At 32.9% G+C, this 22,958-nt stretch overlaps 2 protein-coding genes across 2 annotated transcripts; both read left to right on the forward strand.

Moving 5' to 3' along the window:
• On the forward strand, positions 211-531 carry LOC109326363 (auxin-induced protein 6B-like). Its single transcript, XM_019559052.1, has one exon. It carries the CDS (start codon positions 211-213, stop codon positions 529-531), a length of 321 nt encoding a protein of 106 aa, XP_019414597.1.
• LOC109326965 (protein HESO1-like) lies at positions 12,876-21,507 on the forward strand. Its single transcript, XM_019559916.1, has 10 exons — positions 12,876-12,981; positions 13,278-13,316; positions 15,138-15,338; positions 15,701-15,874; positions 16,435-16,619; positions 17,228-17,323; positions 18,216-18,261; positions 19,133-19,239; positions 20,071-20,172; positions 20,254-21,507. The coding sequence occupies exons 2-10, from the start codon at positions 13,292-13,294 to the stop codon at positions 20,953-20,955; spliced, it is 1,638 nt and encodes a 545-aa protein (XP_019415461.1). The 5' UTR covers positions 12,876-12,981; positions 13,278-13,291; the 3' UTR covers positions 20,956-21,507.

The following is a 22,958-nucleotide window of genomic DNA, read 5'->3' on the forward strand; positions in this document are numbered from 1 at the left end:
CAAAAAGAAAATATAAGCCATTATTAGTTACCCTCTTACCCACCACCTCTTCCTTTGAATCCTAATTTCCATATAAATATATATATAGGCCTTTCACTTAGCCAACATAGTCATGCACATTTAATCAACGACCAATAGTTTTTTTTAAACTATCCCCTCATTTGAGAAGTATAAGACTAATCTCTCGCATCGCGTGCTGCGACAAGAAACATGCAAGAGGAGAAGAAGATGAAGGTGAAGAAGGGTTGGCTTGTAGTTCAGGTAGGTTTAGAAGATGACCAATTTGAAGAAGGTGATTCTACTACTCAAAGATTTGTCATCCCTATCTCATATCTTTATCATCCACTATTCAAGCATCTTCTAGACAAAGCTTATGAGGTTTATGGGTACCACACTGATGGTCCACTCAAGCTACCTTGTTCTGTGGATGACTTTCTTCATCTTCGATGGAGAATTGAGAAAGAATCTGGTCACTATCGACATAACCATCATCATTCACTTCATCATGCTTTGTACTTCCACTCTTGTTAATTATTCTCTCATGTTCTCGATGCTCCAATATTGGAGAAGATCCTAACTGATAGTAGTTGGCTACTTTGGTATAGAGAATTGTCACCACTATGTATTTTGTGTGGAAACTTTGAAAAGGAGAAATACTATGCTTAGAAGACAAATATTTTTACGCTGAAAACTTGTCTAGTCTTGTGTGTTTTGTGCTTTGTGCTTTGATTGAGAGAATATTGGAATCAACAATTTTCTCTTTTTCATTTTTTTTACATATATGCCATCTGAATTCTACATTTTTTCTCCCCCACAATTTATGGAAGAGGTAAATAATTGTTTTTACTCACATTTTCAATGACAAAAAAGTGATCTTATAATAAGCAAAATGATAAAAGTGTTATTAGATATTACATTTTGTATATTAATATGTAACATTTGCCTCTCCATTAATAAAGAATATCCCTATTCCATTTTATGTGTATCAAAGTTGTTGTCCAATTAATAACTAACATTATAGGCCACAGAAAAAAAGTACATGAAGTTGGTTTTTAATCCATTTTGGGGTAGGCTTATTACTGATATTCTGATATCCCGCTTGAGAAAGGCAACATGGTTCATGCACTGTGTCTATGTGCATCAAATTCTAACTAGAGTTCTTTTATTTTCACATCAATTTTTAAATATTATATGTATCTATCTTTGATTCTTATTTGCTTTATATATTATATCTCTAATATTAGAAAGTGCAGTATTTTATTTTATTTTTTATTAAAAATTAACTTAAAATTATGGTCGTTAAATAATTTTTTTTAACATATCACAATCACATCTAATGTTAAAATATTCCCGAGAGGATCCCATCCATTATATGTACTTTGTCAACTCATCTAGTGGGTTAAGGATTGATCATTTTATATAATATATATATATATATGACAAGTTAACAACACTGTTTTCTCTTTAATAATTTCAGTGTAATGCATCCATCAAGCTACAATTGGTATCGGTGAATGTGTTGCTCCTGTTATCTGGAGAGCAATTCCAAGTGGCAACAAGTATTTAGTAGTGTGGTTGGTATTATTGTCTGGAAACAAAAGTCCGATGCAAAATGGAGATTAAAATATATAATTAAATGAACGAGAGAATACAAGTATAATTCAATCATAAGGCCTATTGAATTTCAAGGTATGATGTATAATGTAGGTAAATTGAATATATTATTCTTTAGATTTTTCCAATACATATCTCGTTAGACTTTATTATTAAATATGTTTTTTTAGGAGTCAAAAAAACTGTAAATTCATTTGTTTCTTTCAGCCAGTCTCTATTAACCACTATACCAAATATATAACCTTCATGATTGACGTGCCATCATAAAACTAAATTGTTTTTTTAGTGATACTTATCTTCTGTTTCAGTTATTGCTCAATTATCTTATCTCATAGCTCTGTGGTATACCTCATAAGTTTAATCTCCTTATAATTTGCACAATTTGTATGTAGTCCTTCTTCTAACAAAATATGGATTAAAATCATTCTCCTCCACTCATGTGACATCTTCTTAGACTCCATGATATATTTAAATAACTTTATAAGCCAACTAATGATCTTCTCTCCTTAAACCTTTCATACATCAATATGTATATTATTTAGCCCATTTGTTTTATAATTCTTCATCGTCTTCAAAGTTTCTTTCATCTTCAATTCCTTAATTCTACAATAAAATGTATAGATTTGATCTTCCTCTTTCATGATTAGTCTATTAGAACATAATGAATCATGTATATCATTAAAAAACTTGTGAAAAAAGTTATCTCATCTTTCTTTAACATATTTATCATTGATCAAAACATTTTCATCTCCATCTTTAATGTATTTCACTTTGTTGAAGTCTCTTGCGGTTCTTTCCCAACCATTTGCAAGCATGTAGACATTTTGTTATCCTCCCTTTGATACTTAGAGATTTTTACGACTCATTATACGCTCTAACTTTTTTGCTTTGTTCACCCTTTCTTGGTATTTTTATAAGGAGTAAGGATCTTCTCCATTAATGGAGAGACAAGTACCACAAAATAACACACAAAACATAATATGTAATGACATTTTTACCCTTTTAGTATTTTTAGACAATGGTTAAGCTTTATAACATTCCATTTTCTCTTAACTTTGTCATCGACACCTTTCTCCCACAATTATGATTCTTTACCCATAGATCCAAAGCCTCTTGATTCACCTAGTCTATGATTTGATACCTATCTAATTCCTTTGGATATCTTATCTCATATATCTTATCCCAAACCCCATTAATCGAAGCTCCTACATCCCCCCCCCCCTTCAATTTCTACAATTTCATTATTATGATTATATGTTGTTTGTGTAGCTCACAACAATTATGCACAAAATAATCTTTATTGACTGAGTCACAACCAGTCTTTATTGATTGAGTCACAACCAGATCGCTCTCTTTAAGATGTTTCGTGGTATTGCTAAATTGTGCAAGCAGACTATCAACTATGTCGTCCCCAAGATAAAACAGTTCAGTTCTCTATTATACGATTTCTTACTGCACTATAAGAATTATTCTTGAATACACCCACAATATGGCTACTAGTGTCAATTCTCAAATTCTCACCGTATGGCTACCCGTGTCAATTCTTTTCCCACAATACTGACTACTAGTGTTAGTTCTCGAAATTCTCACTTTGGCTGCTTGTGCTAAATCTCAAGTGTCACGGAAAGAAAGGGAGAGAAGGTGCCAGAAATGCATCAACATAATATTATGGGGGAGAAAGAAGAAGTTGAGAGGTAAACACCTTCAACTTGGGATGAGACTTATGAAGGGAGGAGGCCTCTATTTATAGCCTGAGGCCTCCAACAACTCCCTCATACGGCGACCCAAAAAGGTTGCCAAATCCCAAATAGCTACATAATCTATCTCTTGACCGAGATCTTCTCCCCCCACTCTCCACTCTCCAACTGTGTGGACTTAGTCTCACACGTGTGACATGTGTGTGTTGACTTGATCAACACACGGTCCAAGCCCAAAATAAAAAATAAATAAATAAAAGTTTATTTAAAAAGAATGTTGGGCCCAAGCCCGAACACAAACCGAGGGGTAAGAGGTGCGCGTGCACGTGTTTATGGAGGGGTTTTGTTTGTGTGAGTCCTCACCCACTCACAAAACCCATTTACCCATTGGGGCACACCCCAAGGTTACAACTTAAGGCTTATAAAGCCTTTTGACTTCCCTCCTTCAAGTAATATGAGACTAATGAGTTTTTCACTTTACAAACCCAAAATTAAGTCACCATAAATGACCATATTAATGTGCATTAAAACCACTTCAAAACCTTCATTTTTCAAACAATTTCCAACAATCCCTCACTTGAAATTAAAAAAAACGATTTCCGAGAATTTATGTGGTCTCAATAAGATTGTGCATAAACAAAGGTGTCATACAACTTGAATCTTTGCATGGTTAATAAGATCTAGATGTTACTAGAGTAACTCAGAGTCTTAAACTCTATCTCCGGTATCAAACCACACACAACCTTTTCAAAGGTGTATTCTCTAAAGCTTGTACGTTAAAGGTCATGCACGTCTATCCTAGTATAGTGAAAGCTTTAGAAATTTATGCCCCAAAATTTTATAGGAAGCGGCCCCCACTTCCACATTCACATATGTGAATCTATCAAGAGTACTCATGTAGCCTAGGTACTCCACTCCAATTGGAGTATAGAAATCATTAAGAGTTCAACTCATCCTTATATATGTTGCATGAATCGAGCTTCTCGAAATTTTGTAGTATGTTCATTCTCATATCAGTTCACAACTTGTTATTACCCATTGAACATATTTCTTGGGATCTTGAGTTAGTTAGGTCGAATTACCTTCACGAGTGATCCTCATTCTAAGGTCAATAGTTTCATACTCTTATAAGTATTATGGACTTTCTCTCAAGCTAGTCCTTTCATCAAAGGATCTACTAAGTTATTCTTAGTGCGTACATGATCCACTATAACAACTCCTATAGAGAGTAACTCTCTAATGGTACTATACTTACGAAGAATTTGTCGTTTCTTCCTGTTATAAAAGTGGTTTTCAATTTTTACAATAGTCGCGGTACTATCACACTGGATCAACATAGTTGGAATCAGTTTTTACCGTAGGAGAATCTCTACAAGCAAGCTTCTCAACCAACTTGTTTTTTTACTAGTTATTGGTAGTGCTATCATCTCAACTTCCATAGTGGATTGAGCCAAAAGAGTTTATTTCTTTGAATTTTAAGAAACAACCCCACCAGCTATGCTAAATATATAGCCACTGGTTGCTTTGGAATCATCTGAAAGAGTGTTCCAATCAGCATTGTTGAATCCTTCTAGGACAGCTTGAAACCTTTGGTAATATAATTCAAGATTTATTGTTTTCTTAAGGTATCTCATTACCCTTTTTATAGCATGTCAATGCTCCATACTAGGTATATTGGTAAACCTGCGTAATAATCCCACAACATAGACAATGTCGGGTCTAGTGCAATCAATGGCATATTGCATGTTGCCAATGATGCTACCATACTCAGCTTGTCTTACACCTTCACCAGTGTTCCTAAAAAGTTTTACACTTGGATCATATGGTGTGCTAGCAGGTTTACAGTCAAAGTATTTATATTTCTTTAAGATATTTTCCACATAATAAGATTGATCTAAAGAAATTCCTTCTTTTGACCTAATAATTTTTATATCAAGGATTACACTTGCCTCTCCAAAGTCTTTCATATCAAAGTTGTTACACAATAATGATTTCATATTATTCACTACATGAATGTTGGAACCAAATATGAGTAGGTCGTCTACATAAAGACATATGATAGTGCGAATGTCATTTTCTAATTTGTAATAAATGCATTTGTCACTTTCATTGACCTTAAACTCTATTGTGTGTTATTCTAGTAACATGTCAAAATGTGTCGAAGAAATCTACAATCTCCCTTTGCCTGAAACCCTTAGCTAGAAGGCGAACCTTGTATTTATCCATTATGCCATCAGATTTCAGTTTTTTTTTCAGTACCCACTTACAACCAATAGGTTTACGACCATGAGGCAAGTCAGCTAAATGTCAGGTCTTGTCAGACTCTAGAGAATTCATCTCATCATTTATGATCTCTTGTCACAAATTAACACCCAGAGAAGTCAAAGCTTCTTCAAGTGTTGACGGATCCTCTTCCAATGTATAGACCATATAATCAGATCCATACTTTCTAGCAGTCTTTACTCTCTTACTTCTTCTAGGTTCTATTTCTAACCCACTATTATTATCATTATTGTTAATCATAGATATGTGAATAGTTGATGTGCCCCCATTATTCCTCAATTTAAAAGGAAATTTTGTTTCATTGAAGTCAACATCGTTAGACTCAACGATCACTTTAGCATTAAGGTCATATAACTTGTACGCCTTGATGTTTACAACATACTCAATGAATACACATTCATAGGCTCTACTTGCAAGTTTAACTCTATTGGGATCTGGTATCCGGACATAAGCTAGACAACCTCAAATTCTCAAATAAGACAAGTTTGGTTCTCTATTCTTAAAAATTTCATAAGGTGAAAATTTTATTTTAGCATTGGGGACTCTATTTAGCACATAGTATATAGTTAATAAATTTTACCCCACCAAGATGGTGTTGCACCAAAACTTAACATAATAGCTACAACTAATTAAGTTAAAGTTCTATTTTTCTTTTAGCTTTACCATTCATTTCAGGTGAATATGATGCAATTGTTTCATGAATAATGTCATTTAATTTATAAAAATTATTAAACATGTTAGAGTCATATTCAGTGCCTCCATTGCTTCTGAGTTTCTTTATTTTCTTGTTGAGTTGATTTTCAATTTCAATTATATATAACTTAAACATTTCAAACGCTTCACTCTTATTTTTCATAAGATATGCATAAGTAAAATCAGAGCAGTCATCAATAAAAGTGATAAATAACGTTTACCATTTCTAGTTAACATTCCATCTAATTCACATAAATCTGAGTGTATTAAATCTAAAGGCTCGTATTCTCTTACTAGTAATTTATGTGTTTTTATTTTATTTTTGCGTGACTACATGATTCACAAATTTTAAAATCATTTTTAGATAACTTTGGAATTAAACCTAAGCTAACCAAATTTGGAATTGTATGTTTATTAATATGACAAAGTCTAGAATGACAAATATTAAAATCACACAACATGTAAACCGAATCATAAATTTTATTAATAGAAACATCAACATTTAATTTAAACATGTCATCAGTGGTGTACCATTTCCCAACAAATGCCATATTCCTAGTAAGAGTGTACAAATCTACTCCAATGGTTTGGGTAAAACCAACCTTATTAAGAAGAAAACCAGAAACCAAATCTTTCCTCATCTCTGGAGTGCGCATCACATCTTTGAAAATCAGAGTTACCTATATGTAAACTTCAGCTCCACATCACTAATTCCAGCAACAATAATGGTGTAGGAGTCACCCAACAACACCTTTTTTGTCGTCCGTATATGTTTTGAACATAACATGATCATAGTAGACATGGCGGGATGCACCAGTATCTACTCACCACCTATCAGTTCCTCCAATCATAGTGACCTCAGATAACAAAGCCACAAATGACTCATCAATAATATTGGCATGTGGAGGGCAGTCCATTGGTTTATTTCTACACTGCCATATGACCTAGCTTCCCATATTTGAAGTAGACGAATAGGTTACTAGAGTCATTCTTAGCGGGTGGCTTAGCATATTGGACCTTTTGGGGTTCCAATTCTTGTTGCGACTAGTATTCTTAGCCTTATTCTCACTATGGTTATGATTCTTGAAGTTAGTGCCAGAAGGCTTCAGAACCACACATGAGAATCTCTTCTTAGTGCTATTGTTAGAGACAATAAACACCTCATCTCTCTGATCTTGCTTACGAGCCTCTTCTTCAATACGAAGACGAGTGATTATAGATTCCAAAGATATTTCTTTGGTTTTATGTCTCAGAAGGTTTTTAAAGTCCTTCCAACTAGGAGGCAATTAGTCAATTATGACAACCACTTGGAATTGCTCATCTAGGGGCATACCCTTAGAAATGATCTCATGAGCAATGTTTTTTATCTCGTGGGACTAAGACTCTACTGATTTATCATCAGTCATTTGATACTTGAGGTAGCGGCTAACAACATATTTTTTAGTCTCAACTTCCTCAGTATCATATTTCTTTAAAAGTGTATACCAAATTAATTTGACAGACTTGTATGGATTATAGTAGTCATAGAGATCATGAGACAACCTATTTAGAATGATGTTCTTACATAAGTAATCACTTTCATTCCAGAGAGTTATTTCAATAGCCAGTTTATTCCTTTCCTCTTTTCAGCCTCATCTGACGCCACTAGGATGTTGGTTTTCAGAACATGGGCAACATTTCTCATAGTGAGGAAAAATTTCATCTTATATTGCTAACATTTGAAATTTGTCTCATCAAATCGAAATGGTTTGTTCAACTCATAGATGTTCGGTCCAATAATATTATCTGCGAATGTTATTGCAGTAGAAATGTCATAAAATTGTTGCTTGCATAGGTCACAAAATTTTGAATGACACGAGATAATATTTACTCACTGAGTCACAACCAAGTCATTCTCTTTGAGACGTTTCGTGGTATTGCTAAAATTGTGCAAGCAGACTATCAACTATGTCGTCCCCAGGATAAAACAGTCCAGTACTCTATTATACGATTTCTTTCTACACTGTAAGAATCATTCTTGAATACACCCACAATATGGCTACTAATGCCAATTTTCAAATTCTCATAGTATGACTACCCTTGCCAATTCTTTTCCTACAATACTGACTACCAATATCATTTCTCGGAATTCCCACTTTGGTAGCTTGTACCAATTCTCAAGTTGCATAGAAAGAAAGGGAAAGAAGGTGTAAGAATTGCGTCGGCAAAATATTATGGGGGAGAAAGAAGAAGTTGTAAGTAAACACCTTCAACTTGGGGCGAGAGTTATAAAGGGAATGAGGCCTTTATTTATAACTTGAGGGCTCCAACGGCTCCCTCATCTGATGGGTCTCTATCTCTTGAGCGAGATCTTTTCCCCCACTCTCAACTCTCCAACCGTGTGGACTTAGTCTCACACGTTGGCATGCGTGTGTTGACTTGGTCAAAACACGCACCAAGCCCAAAAACAAAAATAAATAAGTGTTGGACCCAAGCCCAACCACGAACCAAACCGATCCGGACGACCGGACGACGAAAACGGTGGTGGTGCGCACGCGCGTGTATGTGAAGGGGTTTTGTTTGTATGAGTCATCACCTACTCACAAAACTCATTATATCTCTTGGGGCATACCCCAAGGTTGCAACTTAATGCTGGTAAAGCCTTTCAACTTCACTCCTTCAAGTAATGTGTGACTAGTGAGTTTTTTCATTTCACAAACCTAAAAGTCACCATTAATGATCTTATTAATGTGCATTAAAATCACTTCAAAACCATCATTTTTTCAAACAATTTCCAACATTCTATCTTCACCTTTTCTCTCCATTGTACTCATAATTCTTGCATCCATAACAAAAACTTTATGTTCTATTGTTAAGCACAGCTCTTTCCAAGTATGATTTTGTAGTTCAAGCAAAACTTTATATCTAATTTCCTTATAAAAAAGAAATCGATTTAAGAATGTGCAACTCAACTCTTATGTGTGATAAAATACTTCTCCCCCTTCTCAAAACATGTGTTTGCTATTGCAAATCAAAAGTCGAGGAGAAATATAAAATAGTCATATCTTCCAAATTTTCTTCCCATGTGTCAACCCCCATGAAAGCCTTCAAATCTTCTAGTAATTCTCATTCTTGTTCATTAAGATACATTTTTTTGTTACAAACCTCATGATTGTGATCATATATCTTATTCTTTTTACATATATCATATCCTTCTTCCATTCTCTATGTATAATTATACACATTTTATTTATCAATCTTGTCTTATTGGTGTACCACATATAATTATTGGATCTAGAATTTCCACTGTTTATATATAAGAGTATCTATATTTCATATTTTGTTTTATATTGTTAAATATATTTTTAGCTAGTTTTAGTTAGTTAGTCTTTATTTTCCATGTATAAATAGTTTACTTTTATTGTAAACTATCATTCACATAATTCACTCAATACTCAAACCTAATTATTCAATGAATGAAATTCATATTCTCTTTAGGCTCTTGATTCTTAATACTTATCCTAGAATGTTGAACCAACATCTTTACCCGAAAATCATAGCTTATTTTTATTTACATCCACATGCCCATGCAGTTGTCATTGATCTTTTGACACTGTACTTAGACGATACATTGAATTGCTTTTAGACAACGACTTAACATTATCACATTATTGGTCCATATCATAGATATCCGACAAATTTTTATGTTGGTTGTTGACTGAATACTACAACTTTCATATTTAATTCAGGCTTAAAATTGATTATGTATAATATCGAACATGTTGGTAGATTTAAGAGATAACAATTGATTAGAACAAATTAATTGGAATTAATACTTTTCTTTGTGGGATGATAAGGACTTCAGTGTAGTGGTGAGAACCAGCCTATGCCTTGATAAATTGTACCAGAATTGGATTCACTTTTTGGAATGTTTATAACTAGAGATGCCAAAATGGGCAGCCCGGCCTATTTTGTCTGCGACCGCAAAAATTTAAGTGGGTTTGGGTATGCCTAGATTGGTTTAATGGACAAGACTCAATGCCCTCCCCATATTAAAACAGACTTGCGGGCGGCCTGTGGGCATCGATGAATAATTAAAAAAATAAAAATTCATATAATAAATAAAATTAAATAAAGTAATTGAAAATAAAAAAATTAACAAAAACTTTGATATTTTATATGAAATTTAACGAATCACATTAAATTATAATTTTTTAGGGATTAAAAATCACATTACATTATAATTTATTTAAAATTGTCTTAATTTTTCCTTAAATTATACTTGTGGGCCGCCTACATTGCCCAAAGGAAACGTTTATAGGCTTGACGAACGAAATGGACAAATGAGCAAAATTTGTATATACTACCTGCAAAAAATGTGAGCTACGTAGCGCGCTAGCTGACATTGTTCATTTTACCATCTATATTTACAACTCGTCACCGCTGCAACGAATAGAAAGTGCTTGTCTCATTTAATTATGGCCAAAATTTTTTTGGATAATATCTATATCTATACTATATATAAAGCCAAAACTTGAAATAACTTCCTTCATGGTGTAATTTTCATTTCCTATATTGCCCTTAACATTATTTAATTTTTACAAAAAAAACTATATAATCTTAAGCAACTACCACCAATATATTAATTAACCACATATCTCACCTTAAATTAAATATTATCATAAACACAAAAAAATAATATAAAAAAATTGAATATGTAGTATTACACAATATTCGCCGGCAGGCACGAAGTGCATGTACACAATAGTGTAGATAAAGTGGATTACCATTGTGGTATAGGCATATGAAAAAGTTCATGAAAATATGAGTTTTTGACATATTCAAATGAGTGTAAAATGTATACACTGACAGTGTAAAGATTTATACACATGCACTTCATCATCCACTGTTCATTTAGATTACCTTTTCTAAAAAATCAACAATAATAAAAAATCAATGGTGATGATATAATGATAGTGTATAAAATTCAATGGATATCTTTTTCTCTATTCAAATACTCAAAAGGTCTTTACAATTCAAACTTGTGAGGCGGTTATTGAGATTCCAAATGTAAGTAATGAAGGGAAGATAAACAATATTACAATATATGAAAGTATTGTAGTATTTGAATGTGAGGAATATCATTAATATAACTTATATTTGTTAGAGTATTTTAGAAATATCTTGAAATTAAGATTACCTCATTTTATTATTTATTTTATTATTTAATTAGGAATTTGTACAAATAAAGGTTAATGTTATATCTTTTTTATCAAAATAATCACAATATTACTGACATAATTTATTATTTTAATCATTTTCTTTTTCAACTTATATACATTAACCTTAATACATCCATGTGGGATGATTCAACTCATGATAAAGTTGACAGATTATGGGGTCATTTTTTCGGTCTAAACAAAATTAATAAATAAACAATGTACATCATCCAAGATATAAATAAACAATGTATATTATTTTTTACATAAATGTAAAAATCATGTTGTAGGGGTGAGCTGAACCCGATCTTATATGTTTACCTAGTTTTGTTTGATTATTATCGGCCACAAATATTCATATAAGGTTGATATATAGAAAGAGAAAATGGAATAGTTAAAATAGTAAATTGTATTAATAATATTTGAATGATGTGATTATTTTGATGTGAAAGATATGACATCAACCCTTATTTATACTCATATTAAACCCCTAATTAAACAATAAAGCAAATTATAAAATAAGATAATCTCAAATCTCAGTCCTAATAGATTTTCTAATATACTATAACAAATTTAAGATATAGTAATAATATCATATCAATATCCAAATATCTTCTACATATTCTTTATAAGATAAATTAAGATATTTTAATATACCTTCATATATTCTAATAAGTGAAAATAAATTTAATTAAATGGTTAAACTTATATAAATATGAAGTTATATGAATGTGTGTATAACATTATTCGTAATAGATTGCCTATGCATGAACAACATAGATTACTCTTGATAATATATAGTTGTAGAATTTGCTATCCCTCATATGAACTACTTTGCACATACTAGTTCATGGTACGTTGACCTCTTGGCAAAGGAAGAATAATAAAGATGACCACATTGTTGCTGCTCAATAGGAAATTTGTCTTGTTCACGAAGAAAACATAACCCTTTTTTTATATTGATGAAGACTTTTTTATATTCATGCCAACAAGAAATAATCACAAAAATCCTGTAATCCAACATTATGAGTTTATATCAAATTGTCTCATTTATTAAATTTTCCCAAAAATTAATCTTATGTGCTTATTTTAAATTGGTTTATTTATTAAAATATTTCTTAATCAATCATCTAAATATAATTATTAAATCATATTATATCATAATATCATAAACTACTCAAATCAGATATTTGATGTATTATATTGTAGAAGATGCATATTATGTTTCTATTAAGTAAGACCAAAATGATATAAAGAGGAACTAAAATATTTAAAAAAAATAGAGAAGCAAACTAAATAAATAAAAAGACAGGGTGAAACTGAAAAATCAAGTACTGAATTGTGACGATATTGAACGAAAGAAGAAAGAAGAAAGTAAGCATAATAAGGTCACGCCCAATCCAACAGTAAATTAAACCCATCATCCTACACAGTGCTTATTTACTACTCTTACTTCGACGCAAACACGCACTTCATCTCTTCTCTTCTCTTCGTAAGTATTCATTCTCTCTCACCACATATTCAATTACCTAATGTTAGGTTATTTTTCTCTGATCTGGATGTTATGAGTTCAGGTTCTGGAAATAGCATATTTGTTCCCGAGGTAAGACTTATTACATCTATCCTTTCCGAGCCTAATTGGATGTGAGTCTCGTGCACTGGGCTGCCTTTTTTGTTTTGCATCTTCAACAATCCCTATTCCTTCTCAATCTCACAACTACTCTATCCATATTAATCACTTATTCATTGAAGCTAAAACAGCTTTTTAATTCGTTGTTCTTAAATGTATTAGGTTTTGAAGCAATTATGTATTCGGCTTCGGATGTGGAAGGTATGCAAATTCCACCTACTTAACCTTCACGCTTTTTTTTCGTTATGATTTAATTTTACATGTTTGTTTCATGGCCATAGTCATTTAGAAATTTTGGAAGTACTGATTATCATTGATTCAATTTGTGTGGATTGATTGAAACAGAGTTAAATTGATGTGAATTACAGTACTGATTAGGGCATTGAAAGGGTTTTCATTGTAGTTCTTCGAGTTTGAATACATACACTTGGGTTTGAAAACTTTATACAATGGGGTTTGTTATGCTTCTTGGTACGGGGGCAGCGAGGTAGTAGTTCCGTGAGGTCGACCTTGCTTTCCCAAGCTCTAGGTATGGGTCGTTAGACCTGGTATTTGATCATTGCAGTTTACGAAAACGCCAAAAGAGCATAACTAGGTTTAAATTGTCATGCTCTCGTGTTAGGATTTTATAACGGTTATATGTATTTATCACAATGTTACACACTATGGGGAAAACAGGGTTGTCCTTCAATGTGTGTCACTCCATATGCCATTATATCTGGTTGGTAAAAATATATTATAAAATTTACATCAAGTAATTGTAAATTCAATTTTCTTGATCAGTTAGATGCAATGACACATGGGGTGATTCTATTATAGGACAGTAGATGTTTTCTCCTTTATGTGACTTTTGTGAATTATACCATCGACCATTATAGAATTCTAACATGTGAGCGCAAACATTTAAACCTTGTTCTGCTTTTGTTGTTTTCGTCAAATCCATGACTTAAGTCTATATGGTCAGAGAAGTAAATTTTTTGGGTTCAAAGACGATGCTTGGTGAGGGGAAGGCCCAAATAAGGTAATAGCACGACCATGGCTATCTATCATAGCCTGTGACCACATCTTAAAGTGGTAAAGGCGTCTTGGGTTTGATTTGCATGATTTGGGCTTGGCCATATTTGGCAAATATAGGATGAAAACAATTCTTATTCATTGAAAAAATAATTTTTCAACGTTCTGTTTCCTTTCATTATTTGTGGAAAAATAAATTAAAAGCTCATTAAGCATCATATAAATTGAAGGGAAGCCTTGGCACAACATTTGGAGTTGTCACCATGTGATTTGATGATGACGGGATTGATTCATGGAATAAACCTTTTGCAAATGCTAAGGCTGCCTACTATACACTCACATGGTGGATCCAACTTTTCTTACTCCCTGCACTTTGCTGGAGCTTTGTAGCAATAGATGGTTCCTTTTATACCTTTAACCGCTGTGAAATCCTAATTCCACCCTCTACACATTTAAACCTATTTTTGCTCCTGGCGACTTGGTCCACTGACTCCACTCCAATGCTTCAGTCGTTAGGACCTGACAACTTTGGTAAAGTTTGGTGAAATTGTGTCTGTTCTAATGACCATATGGCCATACCTGCTGTGGTAATGGCCTTTTTGGTTATACAGGTAATTGTTGGCCATGACAATCTATTTAGGTGTGACTGCTTCTTCAGTGTTTTAGGCGGCTGAATTTGCATGACTTGGGCTTGGCCATATTTGACCAATACAGTATAAAAAGAAAACTTCCTCCCCTTTTTCATTTGGACAAATGAATTGTAATATGTTTCTATTTTTTTATTGTTGGCAGAAATGTTTTAGAAGTTCATTAACTATCATTTAGATTTTTCCATTCTCTCTGCCTTGCCAGAAATTTTAGACATAACTAAATGACTGAAGAAATTACCCTTCTATGGATGTCTCACGTTCCTTTAACTTATATATATATATCTGTGTGTGTATAAAATTGGTGTCTCAAATATGCCAATTACTGCATTAATTTTTGAAGTAGTGACTTATTCTGTAGTTGCTATGCCAGACCTTCTAAAAGAGGTAGAGAAGTTCCAGGCAGAGGAATTAGCTAAGATCAAGTTTACTCCTGCATGTGTCACTGAGCTAGATGGACTCCTTTGTAATGCTTATGTTATACAATGTCCAAAACCAATTGATTATCACAATAGGAGAGATTTGATCCGCATCTTCAATGTTATAGCAAAGGAAATATATGGTAACCTTTTATTCCATGCTTCTATGAAAGTTATACTTGGAAATTTTGCATAAATAAGAATGTAAGAAGTCAGCGACACATATTTGCAAGTGACTTCATATAATGGCATTAATTATTTAGTCTTTATTTAACATTTTTATGTACTAGTTCTTTCATTAGTTGTAGAGACTAAAGTAGAGTAGGGTTTTCCCAATTCTGATTTTTTATTATAGAGACAAGTCAATACTACACTAAGAAGTTCTTTGGGTCATTTCATGGATCATTGGATCAAACTGTCACAAGTTTATACTATTTTGAATGGACTAAAGGAACATCTTGGGACTTAAACTTGCTATTTTAATCGTTTGCTATTTTGCTTACAGGCAATAATGATTCCTCCCCTGTTGTGGAAGGATATGGATCATTTGTAATGGATATGTTCAACCAAAAAAGTGATCTTGACATGTCTGTTAATTTCAATCATTCAATTGAAGTTCCTCGGATGAAGATGATTGAAACCCTTCGGAAGTTCAGTAAAAAGTTATTTAAACTTCAAAGTAAGTTTAACATTTGCATAGTCATTTCTTAGCAGTTAGCTTTTGATAGGTCGAAGTTCTGCAATGCACACATTTCAGCTTGCTCTAAAATTCTATCTGTGATATCCGATATCCTTTGCTTAGACCTGGTCAAACACTGTGATTTTTGGCACCACCTACCAACACGCTTGTTTGCAACTGATACATGGTGGAAGGATGTGATATAAATTGACAGGAACCTTGGGAGAACCACATCATAGAAATTGGCCATTGTGGTGGTAGAGCCTAAGGCCATATAAATTCATCCCATACTTCTGATGTGGGACTCAAGTCCCCTACCTTACAATTGGGGGGGTTCTAACATGGACCAACTTGATTTTTATTATTACAAAAGGATTAAGGACTTGTAGACAGAAAAGTTAGTTTTATGGCATTCTCTTTACTATAATAGTATAATATTGTTGAAATGATTGTGACATTGGAATTGATTTAGTTTCTTTTTGTGGGGCGTTGACATGTTATGAATACGTAGATTGGGTGATGTTGTTGGAATTATAACACAGATGGTGTTTGCGTTGTAGGAAGTGGACATGTTACTGGTGTACAATCTATCCTTTCTGCCAAGGTACCGATTGTCAAAGTTACGGATCGTGGTACAGGCATTGAATGTGATTTATCAGTTGATAACAGGGATGGCATTGCAAAATCCCATATTATCCATGCAGTTACTGCCATTGATGAAAGATTTCGGATGCTAAGCTTTCTGGTAATTGAAGATGCGTTTGTTGTTTTGATGAGATGTTAATGACTCTTGGCACCATGATGTGTGTTTTATTTTTAATATTTTAGCAGCATTTTATGTTATTGGCCATTTTTGCTGTGTTTTTTAGTTAATATATTATTTAAAACAAAATTGAAATGAAAACAATGCAAATGAAAAGTTGTTAGTAAATTTGAGAGTTGTCATAAGTCATCAAATCCTCTAGGTAAATATTGTTTTTAACACGATGAATTGATTGTGACAAGGCATGTGCATGGCCGTCTGCAATCGAATAGAACTTTTTTCCCTAATTTCTGGTCTGAAGTTCGTAAAGGGCGTGCTGTAGAAGAATGTGGAAGTCAAGCCAAATTTGAGCCATCATTGTTTAAATTAATTTGTTATAAAGCTTCCACAATTGGTAATTAACAATCGAGTGGGTTTCATTAAATGATGATTTTGGCCAAACCCTTCTTTGCTTGTAGGGTGGTTTGTAGTTTACTTGATTTACTTTCTCTGTTCTGAGTGTCAAAACTGAAACCTACTGTCCAGGATACCCGTTTTTGTATGATTGTTATAAGTGGTGTTCTTGTTAACATAATTTTTGCGTACTGTAGATGAAATCCTGGGCACAAGAACATAATATCAACAGTTCCAAGGACCGCACTTTGAATTCTTTATCTATTGTATCATTGGTTGCTTTTCATTTGCAGGTATTTAAACATTTAAAATATTCAGTTTTAGCCCATATCTATTATGAAGCATTGCTTTTTATATTTGAATTTGATTTGGGATTTGGAGCACATATCTGTTATGAAGCATTGCTTTTAAAAACATATGAAAAGTACTTTTTTTTTGTTAAAGGAGGGTATTCTTTTTATATTTAGTGTGTTTGCTTTATGTTTTTAGTAGCTTGAGTACTAAAAGAAGCTTATATTTTACATTTTTCTCTTGCACCTAAACTTCCGAGCTTCTTAAAAAAAACGTTCTGAGAACCTGGAGAAGTTTTCATTCTTAGTAAGTACTTTCAAATATTACATTCTTATTATGTACTTTCAAATATTGCTAAGTCCTAACTGAAAAGCTCTTTCAAACCAACCCTTTACTTATTGCTGCTTCAACTTCAGTTGTATTTATTAATTGTGACATTTTAGAAGCTATAGGACTGATTAGGACAACAGTAGTTGTAATATACTGAAGTTTTCAAGGTTTTTAAATTGATAAAATAGTGTTTGTTAAACATGATTTTAAATTGTTTGTGGCCAAATTTTTTTATAAAGATGAATCATATTTGGAAGACAATTTATGAACGATACGCCAGGAATTGTTTTTGAGATATTGCAAATTTTGCATGGTCGGAACATTTCTTGTTTAGATAAAAAGAAAATTTTGATAAGAAATGTTTAGATAAAAATAGTCAGAATATTTTCATGCAAGTTTAGAAGACTGCTTAGGAACAGATTTATTCAACTTAAAGTTGTGGCTTTGATGTTAAAAAAACAACTACTTAGTGATACTATTAGCATGTTTATGATGCCATGTCTATATGTTATTCTTTCTTTTAGTACAAGTCTAATATTTTTCTTTCCTTTATTTCTTATGCAGACATGCAACCCTCCTATATTACCTCCATTCGCTGCTTTACTTAAAGGTAAAACTGCTGATAAAAGTTTTCAGATTTTGAGCTAATCTTTTATAGGATAACCCTTTGCCTCCACAAAGGATTGGGAATTGGAGATGTTGAGAGAGTATTTAAGAGAAATGGTGTTTGTTAGGTGCTAACCGACAACACATTTTCACTAATAATCTAGGTCTATTACTGGTATGGTACAAGTAGTACGGTCCACCCTAATAAAACTACTATTACTGTAAGAATCCTAAGGTATTAAGATAACATGTCAAAACCAGGCATCCCAAAAACTGCTAGAGACATCATAAATTCATAATAAAATGACAGATTAAGTGGACAACCAGAACAGTGGTAGATGGCTGGAATGATACATTGACATGGATGCTGTAGATGGATGGGATGATGCATAGTGTATCCTCCTTGATATGGCTCAAAAAAACTTGAATTGACTCAATCTACTACTTGCGGCTCAAAGTGAGGACTCCAAACTAAGCATGAGCAATCAATACCAGTGACCTCAGTCACGTACTAGTATAGTACAACTAGAAGCCTAGCCTGATAAAACTGCTACATTACTACATTGGAAGACTTATAAAAGACTCAGAATTTCACTATAAGTACATTTGTGACATTTTGTGGCCACTCTCACATTGGATATGGTGTCTTATGCATGTGGTGCATTTGGGTTGTACATAATTGTTTTTCCCAATGACTTGTAGCGGACGTTTTGGCACCTTGCTTGGGTTATACTGTTGAATTACCAATTTAATATGCTTAATCTTCTATAGCCAGGATTTTACTAGAGTCATGACATTTTTTTCTTGTCATTTAGTTAGCCGGAAGGATTTTTTTAACTTTGACATTTGTGTCTACTCTGTATTTTATGTTCCAGAAGGAGCTGATCTTGCGTATGTGACTAACTTTGTTCAGACTTATTCCAACTATGGGAATAAGAATCAAGATTCATTGGCTAAGCTTTTCATTACACTTTTTGTCAAGGTAATTTTTATGTTTACATGAATGAGAAAACTACTTGCCAAAAATAAAACAAAAAATAAGGCAAAGAAGAATTCATCCTAATAAATGTTCAATCTAGAATAACTACATAACAATTCTATTTTGACTCAAGTCTTGACTTGTGACCGTCACAAAATGTTTTTTCTATTGTTTGAGAACTATGTTTTAATCTTATGTGTCATCTTTTTAAAGATAATAGTTACATGCTGTGCACCCTAAATTAAGGGCATGTGTCATTTTGTAGTCATACTATTAGTATGATTACGCAATATGATATCCACTCATTCATAATATTATTCAAATCTTAAGTTTTCATCATTTTCCATCTAGTTATAATCCAAAGTTCTTAACATAGCATAAGAGTGGTAACATCCTTTTGTCCTAAGACTGTTTATGATAGTAATTGTTGTTGTTAAGACACTACAGAGACCCTCACATCTGATCACCAATTCTGTACTCTGTCTTAACAATCTTTTGCTTCCAAGTCACTATTTGGCAACAGGGTTCAATGATATTATACTTTCTGGATGTATTCCGTTGCTGAAATGTAATCTTTGTAGCGTTCTTCATTGTTAATTTTGGTTCTTGTTAGAATATCTAGGTGTTTCAGAATATCTTGAACATATCTTTTGCATATAATATATTGTTGAATAAATTAGCCATCTAATTTGAGAAGCAATCCTAGGATTTGTTTCCTGTTTTCATTACGTTCCTTGATTTGCTCCTTTATTTAGTTTGGGTTAGTATTCTTATTCAATCAGTAAGATGTTTCACTTTAACTAAACTCATTTGGTAATTTCATTCCTATTGCAGCTAGCATTAGTTGAAAATTATTGGCAGAAAGGATTCTGTGCAAGCTTATATGAAGGATCGTGGATTTTAAAATCATGGGGCCGTCGTTCTTACTCTATAAGTGTAATTCTATTCATCTCTGTCATCGCCTTTTTTAATTGGATATTGGAAATGATGTTATGTTGATGATATTTTCTTTACCAGATTGAAGATTTCACAGATCGATCTGAAAATGTTGCCAGAGCAGTTGGAACTGAAGAGCAAAAAACGATCTACACATGTATCCATAACTCTCTTAACCAAATTAAAGCATTTCTAAATGGCCAGATGCAGGGAATTAAGTTGATGAGTCTTTTGTTTGGGAAGCATACTGTTTCTACTCTAGGCATTGGTAGTGCTGGCAACACCAATGAAAATATGCATAACCTTCCTATTATGCAAAATCCTCCTCTTCCTCCTCCTAAAAGGAGGCGCTTAGGGGAACGTTTTGAAGAGAGCCAGGCTCAGCAACCTAGTGAAAGAAATAATTTTGTTCAAGGTTTGCAAGGAACAGGACCACAGGGTGTAGGTGGGGTACAGCGTGAGACTCTGTTTAACACGCTTGCTTCTTTTGCTCCCTCATACATGCCTCCTACTTCTATTCCTAGTACAAATCACAGTTACGGCCCAAGGACGGTTCCTTCTCCTTATGCCATAAACCCAGTAGCTTTTGGAGGTTCTTATAATCCTTCAATACAATCTCATTTTGTTCCCTCCCGAAGTTCTCTCGGTTCCATTGGGACATCTCGTCAACAAGCAGTTGCCCCCAATATCTTTCTCGCGGATCAAGTTCATTCACAGCTTGCTCATGTAAACCACAATCAATATAGAGGAGACCCTACCTTTTACAATCATAGGAATCATTAGTTTCAACCTTCTCATACAGGTTGTTTCTTGTCTATATATTTATCTTCTCATACTAGCTTTACATTAGCAGATAATTGACATATAACCACCAATACCTTTCTCTTTTCTTTCTGCTCTTGTTCAGAATTGAAATTTCCATATTTCTTAGTTTTTTCTGGTAAAATTGGAACTTATAGAGCCAGAATAGAAAGTTCCCTTTCTTGTACTGTACAGGGCGACCGAGGAAAGCCGTAGTGTAAAGTTATGTAGCATATTTTCTGTGATGGCTGAACGTGGATTGGAAAGCAATCATTGTTGAGGTAATTTCTGGACTAGCATATGTAGAATTTATAATCCAGAGGCTAGAGATGTTAAGAATAGCTCATTGTAATTTAGTGATATATTACAATTTTTATTTGGGAAACATCAAACTGTGGAATGTAATTTAATGGTATGTTGTGGTATATTTAAAATTAAACTAGGTATTGAAACACTGAAGTGAGAACATTTTAGTCCTCATCCTCTGTCTAATGTGCGTTGTAACCATTTGAAGTTATAAACTGAGTCTCTAGTTGGTTTTTGTTCAGATGGATGAATGTGTGAACTTTGACAAAGATGATAGTTATTTTGTTCATGTGGTGTCCTAGGCTCCATGTTTGTATTAGGAGAAAAACAGTTTTTGGAAAAAGGAATGTTACATACGCTCTTGCTAAAACAACATTCATGGCTAAATTTTTGAATGATGGTTTTTCAGAAGTATGAGTTTTTGGTTGTTCAGAAATAACAAATAAGAGTTAATAGGGGTAAGACTGGAAGTGTTTTTTTTTGGGGTAAAACAGTAAATCTAATCTGTGAGAAGCTGATTCAACCCCTGGATCAATTGTACAAATTTGGTTCATAAAGGAAATATGCAAAAATTGAAAAAACAAATTACAAAAAAAAATTGAAAATTTGGCCGGTTAGTTATTCATAGAGCTAATTTGTGCTTTTAAAAATGAATAACGATATAATTAGCTTAGTTTAAAGCACAATATTTTGTTATGTATAATGTGGATGCAAATTAAAAACACAATATTGCAAATATATTGCAATAGCCTTTAGACACAATGATAATGGTGAGAGTAATATTGGCAATGGTAATGAAATGGTGATAGTGACAATGATGATGATGTGAACAATAGTTTTGGTCCATATTGATAATAGCAATGGTGTCGTTGCTGAAAGTGGTGGTGATGTTCGTGGTGGCTATAGTTATTGTGGAAATGATGATGATAGTAGTGACAATTGAAGTAATGGTGGAGCCAAAACTTAGACATTAGCAAATAGACACAAGAAAATTGTATAAACCAAAAAATATTTCATTTAAAATATATATCATTAAAAAATAAAATAATTATATTCTATGAACTATCAGTATAACGATTTATACACAATCAGTTATTCATTTATGTTAATTTTTTGAAAAGTAAAAAATTATTACATATGAATGTGAATAATACAATAACAATATATAAAATAAATTTTTGGTAACCTTAGCATAGCCAGCGAGCTCCTTTTGCCTCGGAATGGACGTGGTGGTGGCTATTAGTGGTGGTAGAGCCTAAGTTGGCAAATAGTGGTGGTAGAGCCTAAGTTGGCAAATAGTGGTGGTAATGTTGGAAAGAAAACAAGAGATAAATAATAGATTTTATATTTTTATTACCTTAGTGATATGGAGTCTGAGCAAAGTTTTGAAATCAAACAAAGATAACTTTTTTGTCGTCTTATTTTAGCGAATTAAACGCATCCTTAGGTACTAATCAAATTCAAGAAAAATTTGAAAAAATAATGCTATGGATATTGAGCTTTTGGTTTGTTGGTAATTTAAATATTTATCTTGAGACGAAATGCATTTGAATAATAAGTTTAAAAAATCTATATGTGACAATATATTTTTTTTACATGTATTTTTGTATACATCGACCATCGATTAAATTATAATGTTATTTGTACTCTGTGTATTTTCATTTTTAAAAAAATGCATT

Source organism: Lupinus angustifolius, chromosome LG14, assembly GCF_001865875.1.
Source record: "Lupinus angustifolius cultivar Tanjil chromosome LG14, LupAngTanjil_v1.0, whole genome shotgun sequence".
NCBI classification, from domain to species: Eukaryota; Viridiplantae; Streptophyta; class Magnoliopsida; order Fabales; family Fabaceae; genus Lupinus; species Lupinus angustifolius.